This window comes from Panthera pardus, unplaced genomic scaffold, assembly GCF_024362965.1.
Source record: "Panthera pardus isolate Hobbes unplaced genomic scaffold, ASM2436296v1 HiC_scaffold_12, whole genome shotgun sequence".
Classification (NCBI taxonomy): Eukaryota; Metazoa; Chordata; class Mammalia; order Carnivora; family Felidae; genus Panthera; species Panthera pardus.
The window spans coordinates 52,592,752-52,600,518 of NW_026526677.1; the positions used below are offsets into that span (position 1 = coordinate 52,592,752).

Consider the following 7,767-nt stretch of genomic DNA (forward strand, 5'->3'; position numbering starts at 1 on the left):
CTTGGCAAGACCCTCAGATAAGGAGTAGTCAGGGAAAATTCCCAAGTTACCACAGAATCCAGGCAAGGAAGACTTCCTTTGAAGCAACAGGAAAAAGGATTCACAGAAGAAAGTTTTCATTGCTGTCTGATATACCAAGAAAAAAGAGAATCAGAACTCATTCCAGGATTGAAAAATGAAATTTCCCTTCCAACATGAAAATAATTGCTGACTTTTATTAGCAATTCCAAAGGTGGATCTGATCCTTTTTACCTCTTACAACCTCCTCAGTAACTTCTGGATTCCCTGCTTGATCTCTTTGGTCCTCACACCATAAACAATGGGGTTCAGAGCTGGGGGGATGAGGTGGTGCAGGATATTGAGCAGGATGGGGACATCTGGGGGAATTCTCTTCCTGGCCAGGTTAGTGATGACCAGAACCAGCAGGACGGTGCTGAAGAAGAGGATGAGGATGAAGTGGGAACCGCATGTGCTCAGGGCCTTGGCCGCAGCACCCTCAGCCTTGATCCTTAGCACAGCTTTCAGGATGAAGGAGTAGGAGAGAACAATAAGGATGAGGTCAGAGCCCAGGAGGGTCCAGCCTGCCACAAACTGGTAGAGCCGGTTGAAGGTGATGTCATCACAGGAGAGTTTGGACACAGACAGGTTAGTGCAGATGCAGTTCTTGATGGTGTTCTCTGCACAGTATGTGAGTCGAGAAGACAGGACAGGAACAGGAAGAGAAAAGAGGCCATTCCGGGCCACAACAAATATGGTAGCTCTAACCACAAAATGGTCGGTGATCATGGATGGGTATCGTAGTGGGTGGCAAATGGCCACATAGCGGTCATAGGCCATGACCATGAATGTACAAGACTCCATGGTCAAGAAACTGTTCATGATGAACATCTGGAGGAAGCAGGCAGAGAAGCTGATGGACCTGAGGTCAAACCAGAAGATGGCCAGGACCTTGGGGATGACAGTCAGGCAGAGCACGATGTCCAGCAGGGAGAGGAGGCTGAGCAGGTAGTACACGGGCTCGTGCAGAGAGGCCTCCAGCTGGATAGTGAGCAGGAGGGTGGCATTGGCCCCCATGGCCAGGAGGAAAAGGAGGCTGAGGGGCAGAGACAACCAATGCTGCCAACTCTGGTAGTTAGGGAAGCAGATGAGGAGGAATTCGGAGACTGGAGCAGTGGAGTAGTTGCTGGGTGAGGCCATGTAAAGTGTCCTGATCACTCTGGAAATCCAGAGTTCCTACAAATGTAGGACAAAATATATTAACAAAAATTATGTGTTCTAGATGTTGTAAAACTCAGGTTTCCATTGGGACACTTAACCTGTCTCAATGAACTTTTCAAATCATCATCATCATCATCAATCATTGCTGACATTTAACTGAACACTTGCTATGTGCCAACTCTAAGCCGAATGCTTTATAATTATTATCTTATTTCATCCTTTACAAAAAATCTTGAGAGTAATTAATACTGTTATCTTAATTTCACAGATAATGAAAGGATACAGGCAAAGAGGAGCAGAGTAGTTTAATCAAAACTGGCAAATAGTTTAAGTGGTGAGATCAGGACGGTGACAAGAGTCTGACTGGAGTTTCTGCTTCCAGCCTCCACACATTATGTAGCTTCAACAAGCACAATTAACTAAGTCCTACCTTCCCTCAGAGTTTACAAGGAATAACTATATTTCACTGACTATGTGGAGGTCCTAGAGAAGCCTCTATAGACATGGACAGGGCTTGTCAGGGTTCCTTACTTTTATTCAGGAAATAATTGAATTAGAGGTAAAGCATTCTTGACTGCACCCAACAGCAATAATTTCTTACTGCCCCAAAGGAGATTTTATTCTAAGGCATAGTATATATCACTGTCTCACTGGATTATTTGCTATTGTTTGTCTTTGGAAGTTTTGAGTGTTTTCTTTGGTTTGGATCCTTTAGATGAGACTGCATTTTATGTTCTGGTGACAGAGACAGTCAGTAATTAGGGGTACACCAGGAGGATATAAAAATTGTAAGTTCTGGGTTAAATAGGTGATGGAGATTAAAGAGTGCACATGTGGTGATGAGCACCAGGTGATGTATGAAATTATTGAATCACCATATTGTACATCTGAAACTAATATAACACTATATGTTAAGTGTATTGGAATGTGAACAAAAAGTTTAAAAAATTATAAGTGCTATGACAGTTTTTTAAATAAAAGAGAAAACAAGTCTTTGAAGGAGTCCAAAAGAGGAACACATTTTGAAACTTAGAAAGTAGGAGAAGTATCTTGTTAGCCTGGGCAGGTAGTTGAGAGAGGCCTGGAGACTGCAGCAACATCCAGAGTTTGGGACTAAGAGTAGCTGCCATTTTATGCCTGGAGCATTGAATAGTGTGGTGTTATTTTCAGCTCACTCATGAGGGTTCCTTGACTTGCACTATTCTAGAAGGACTCTGGGATCCCTCGATATATAGTCAGGCTATAAACTAACCTGTCATAGGAATTCTATCCAAAGGTGAGATACTCTAATCATGGGGCCTTGACTGATGCACTGTTAACTCTTTTCCCACTCTGAGAGAGTCCAGGTTTGGAGGATTCACTCTGACAAAGACTAGGCCAAGAGCATCATGGATCATTTTGGAGGCCACTTTCTGCTCTATTCTTTGAGTCAATAGAGTCCTCTGAGTTGTCCTGTATTGCTGAAATTGCACTAACCACCTACCTGCTCCTTGGATAGTGATCTTTCCTTTATACAAAGAGCCATTCCTTGTTTCAGGATGGACAAGAAACAATGGATTGGACAAACATTTCAAAATCAGAATCAGTAAGAATTACATGTAGGGGATGAGTAAAGAAAGACATTAGAGTATTCATTATTCAAAAATTGCCCAAATGTGTACTTACTGATCACTATTGGGCAAGTTGATATGTAACAAACTGAAGAAAGATGAATGAAACAAGGTCTTGAATCTTGAGTCACAATGACTTTATGTTTTTGAACTTGAGTGACAGAAAAAATAAAATCTTTATTACAAAATTAGAAAAAGGAATGGGAAAAAAGGATAGAGTTTTCAGAATAAGAATATGAATTTATATTTGAATTGTTATGCAGGAGATATTTGCAAAATATACAGGTAGAGATTTTAAGCTATCATTGAAAATACAATATTCCTGGAATTCAGTAGGAAATTCAAGTATGCAAATGAAGATGTATTTGCATTAAAAAATAAGGTTAAAGAGGTATTAGCATATAAAATAATTGAAGAAAACCTAATAATGACTTAAAATCTAAAACTTAGACTGATAAGAATTTTCAAGTAGATTTTGTAGATTTAAGAGAAAATGGAAATATTTGATAGAGTAAGTTTCTAGAGAGAATGGGGGGAGTTAATTCAATAGCATAAACAAGGACTTTTATTCTAGCTTCTTCCACTCCTCTATTCACAGAAGAAAATGTCTATACTGGAAAATAAAAAGGATAAGTATTATCCACATGGCAAAACTGTAGGCCTTGGGCTGCCTAGTTGGCTCAGTCAGTGACTTTGGCTCAGGTCATGATCTCACAGCTTGTGAGTTTGAGCCCTGAAAAGGGTTCTGTGCTGATAGCTCAGAGCCTGGTGCTTGCTTCAGATTCTGTGTCTCCCTCTCTCTTTGCCCTTCCCCCACTCTCTCTCTCTCTTTTAAAAATTAATAAACATTGAAAAAATTAAAAAAAAAATCTGTATGCCTTGGGTTAAGTAGTTTGGTAATGAAACAAAGCAGAATAAAAAAAATGATGTTGGATCTTTTACAGAATACTCAAAACAAAACAAAAAAAACAGTCATACCCATCATTGTTTTCTATTACAGGGTGAGAGAAAGTATCCTGTTGCCTAGAGGAGAAATGCTTTTCCCACTAAAGTAGGAGGAAATTATCTGTGTTCATGGATACTTTTGGAGGTCAGTGGAAAGTTCTTTTTGTTCTGTTTTGTACAAAATGGTGTTACTTTCCAGGTATCCTAGTCTTTAGAAAGCCAAACATTTTCTTCACTTGCTTTGTGTCTTAACAGGCATCATCAGTCTTGCTATTAAAAATATGGCAGCCAATATTTTTGGGTTGGCATCCTGAAAATGAGTTCTTTCTGTTCCGTTTTAACAATGGCCCCAAATGAACAACATATATTGTACATACATATGTAAATACATAATATGTAATATGCACATTGTAAGTAAAATGCAATATACATGCATACAATACATATAATAATATATTTTTTGTAAACACAGAGTACAACTAATGGTTGCTGCATGGGGAAAAGGGTGGGAGATGGGCAAAAATGGCTGAAAGGGAGTGGGAGATAACAGGCTTCCAGTGATATGGTAACTATACTTGTGGTAAGTACTGCATGATTTTAAATTTGTGGAATCACTATGTTGTACACTTAAAGTTAATGTAACATTCTATGTCAACTATACTCAAATAAAAAATTAATTTTAAAAAAAGATGCTAATGAGACCATAACTGTCATATAAAAGACATCTTTGAGAAACAGAGCTACGTGTCTTTAGGAAAAGTATTCAAAATAGTTGAAGTTCACCAAAGGTAGAAAATAGAAGCTAGCCAATAAGTCAGTTTTAGGCATATAAACCTATGTAGGAATTTTTTACATGGTAAGCAGAATTATCTGTGATAATTGGCTCAGATCCAATTATCCTAGCATGTGGGATCTATGTTCTATAAACTCATCTGCTTTGATTCTTGTTGTTTGTTGTTGTTGTTTGTTGTTTTTGTTGGCAACTGTCTTTTTTCCCTCACTACTAAACAAAGAGCTAAGTGGCCAAGTACTAAGAAAGGTGACAGTAAGGGCTGTCATAGCCAAACAAGTAGAAAAGAGTTGGGGAGTCATGGCAGGATGAGAGAGGGAGCTCAGGAAGCAAATAATTAGCATAGTTGGGATTACTGATCCTGCTTACCTATCCCATTTCTATGAGAGTGAAGTATCTTCTCTATTGCTAGAGAAGATAATGAAGGTATTGATTTGATCTAAGGACTTTCACTTTGAATATCCCAGATTTTCCAAATACAGATTATTCTCACACACAAACACACACACACACACACACACACACACACGCACGCACGCATGCACGCATGCACACACACACCTTTCTACCCATTGTAGATCTGCAAGACGAATCAAGGATTCAGGAGTTCTAACTGGGGTGGGGTTAGCTCTTTCATATACTTACATATGTAACCAGGAAGATGACCTTCATTATGAATTAGAGAAATAATAAGACAGAAAACATACCCACTTTTTTGGAAGGACTTCTGGTTTCCAATAACCTCAAGTTCTGGATCCTCAGTGACTTGATCTATTTAATAAGCAAGAAATCAGTCAGTGCTTTGTTGGTACCTGATTATAATGTTAGGCATACAAATGTACCACATAGATTAAGCAATACAGGTATTTTCTGAGAGCTTAAGTAATAGAGGAAAATTGACTTAAGAGCACTTATAAAACAGTATAGTTGTGGCTCTAATAAAGTTGATCTGGGGTGCCTGGGTGGTTCAGTTGGTTGAGTGTCCAACTCTTGGTTTTGGCTCAGGTCATGATCTTGTGGTTTGTCAGTTCAAGCCCCATATTAGGCTCCGTGCTGACAGTGCAGAGCCTGCTTGGGATTCTCTCCATCTCTCTCTGTCCCTCCCCTGCTTGTGCTTTTTTGCTCTCTCTCTAAATAAATAAGTAAACTTTTTAAAAAAGTTGATCGTACAAACAGTGGGAAGAGAAGAATGAAGCAAGTGATATGGTTGAAAAGTTGGCCTCTGACAAGTGAATTCCAAGTCTGGCTCTTATGCTCATTGTATGAGCTATTTAAACTCTATGATACATACATTCTTCATTTATGAAATGGAAAAATGATATTTAACTTCAGGTGTTGTGGGGAGAAAATGGGGCTATGATCTCCTGAAGTCATGTTAGGCCCAGAGACACAAGGAGTTGAGAGCATCAGAGAAGGATACAAAAATGAGGCAAATCCACCTGGGGGAGAAGAAGGACTCTCTGTGTAGGGAATGGTAAGAGAAGAAACATCAATGTGGATGATCAGTATGATTGGTGGTGAGGTGCTAGGGGGTGATAGATCCTAAGTTCTTTGGGGGAAGCAAGCAGGAGAGCAGAGGGTCAGGAGACATGGTTAAGGTGTGCAGGGGCAGCTCTGTGAGGTCCACCTGAGGGCAGGCATTATCACATACACTGTAAGGAGGCCCAGAGAACTTGAAACAGGGAAGTGATGTGCTGTAGATGGGACACAGGGAATCACACAGCAGGGAGGGAGGCTTTCAGAGAGTCCTGAACAGTACAAAGGAAAAGTGATGAAGATCTGAATGCAGGCCATGTAGGTGGAGAAGAAGGATGTATTTGAGGTGTGGGGAGAACTACAGGATTTAGTGTAAGAAAGGATGAGCAGGCAGAGAGACTGGAGTCCAGAATGTCGCCAAGCACCTTTTAGTGATACAGGGAAAAATGTCCTTTTCAGACCTCCTATAACACTGGTATTTTCTCCCAGGTAGCAATATACTTTTGGCTCTGTTTTAGTAAATTCCATAAGAGCTGGGACCATTTTTCCTCTCTTTCTGTATTCTCCTCAGTGAAACTGAGGCCTCCTAATGTGAGCAATGAGGACTTGTTGGGCATCTGGGACATTGTTCTGATATTCAGTATCCAGTTCCAGTACTGATGGACTGACATTTACAAAGGGGTGATCCTTGTGCTAAGTACTATTGACCAAACATGGTCTGTGATGATGATACACTGACAGTCTACAAAGGTCAGGCAAGTCTTGAATAAACAAAATTACAAGAGAAGACTCAAGCCAAGACTGGAAAATGGAGTGACCACCTTGACTCATAGATGAATTTAGACAAGGACAGAAAGGAAGATTCTCACCCAGCCAGGCACAGGACCTTGGTCACCCAGCCATGGTATGGGAGGGGGCCTTGGAGTCTATGGAAGTTTGCAAACCTTTATGAACACAAAATGAATCAGCCTCATCCCTGAATGAAATAACAGCATGAGGTCACTCCCTGCCACTCAGCCTTACACCAGATCTAAGCATCTTAGCAGGGTCAGCATGTACACCAGGCCCTATTGAAAGAGTTCCTTTTCCTTTATGTACTAGGTTCCTGGATTTCTCTCTCCTCTCATGATCTCCTTCCTCACAATTTTCCTGCTTGGTCCAGCTTGAGACTCACCAGTTTCAGAAAGCTGCACTGCTGCTGTTTCTGGCTGCCAGAGAAAGCACTAAACTGACCCCTCCATGAGTTCTGGAGGCTGGTTTTATGAACTCTGGCTCCACTGTGCCCCCTCTCTTTCCATTGCTCACCAGAGGTGGTGCCCTTGTTAAACACTTGGGCCCTCAGGCCCTATGGTCTATTTCCCAAGAGAACGTATTGTAAAAGGCTTAATTCGGCATTTTCAATAAAGTAAGGGCAGGGGGCTCTTGGGGAGTCTAAATAAAGAAGCTCTGGGAAAAGAAGGGTAAGGAAACTGCATGATGAGAATCTTCTCAGGGAAAATTTATACGGATGCACCTGAGGGGAAGAAGTGAGTAAACTCTCCTCAGCCCTATAACTCCATGGAGGAGGTGACAGAGGAACATCCCCAGAAATCAAAGGAGCATGGGCCTCAGAGGAGCATGGACCATGGGCAACCAGGGGCCAAGGAGCACTTTCTCTGTGAGCCCCTCTCCTGCAGTGGGAGCACCAGTGGTCTTGACACAAGCACATCCCTGGGAGGGGTCCTGTTT

At 41.1% G+C, this 7,767-nt stretch overlaps 1 protein-coding gene across 1 annotated transcript; it reads right to left on the reverse strand.

The window, feature by feature from the left end:
* Positions 1–255: 255 nt before the first annotated feature.
* LOC109261295 (olfactory receptor 56A4) lies at positions 256–1,257 on the reverse strand. Its single transcript, XM_019439860.2, has one exon. The coding sequence runs from the start codon at positions 1,195–1,197 to the stop codon at positions 256–258; it is 942 nt and encodes a 313-aa protein (XP_019295405.2). The 5' UTR covers positions 1,198–1,257.
* Positions 1,258–7,767: the final 6,510 nt, after the last annotated feature.

Bases quoted from the DNA above. Each gene is read 5' to 3' on its own strand.
- LOC109261295 (XM_019439860.2), bottom strand. From the start codon at position 1,197: ATGGCCTCACCCAGCAACTACTCCACTGCTCCAGTCTCCGAATTCCTC.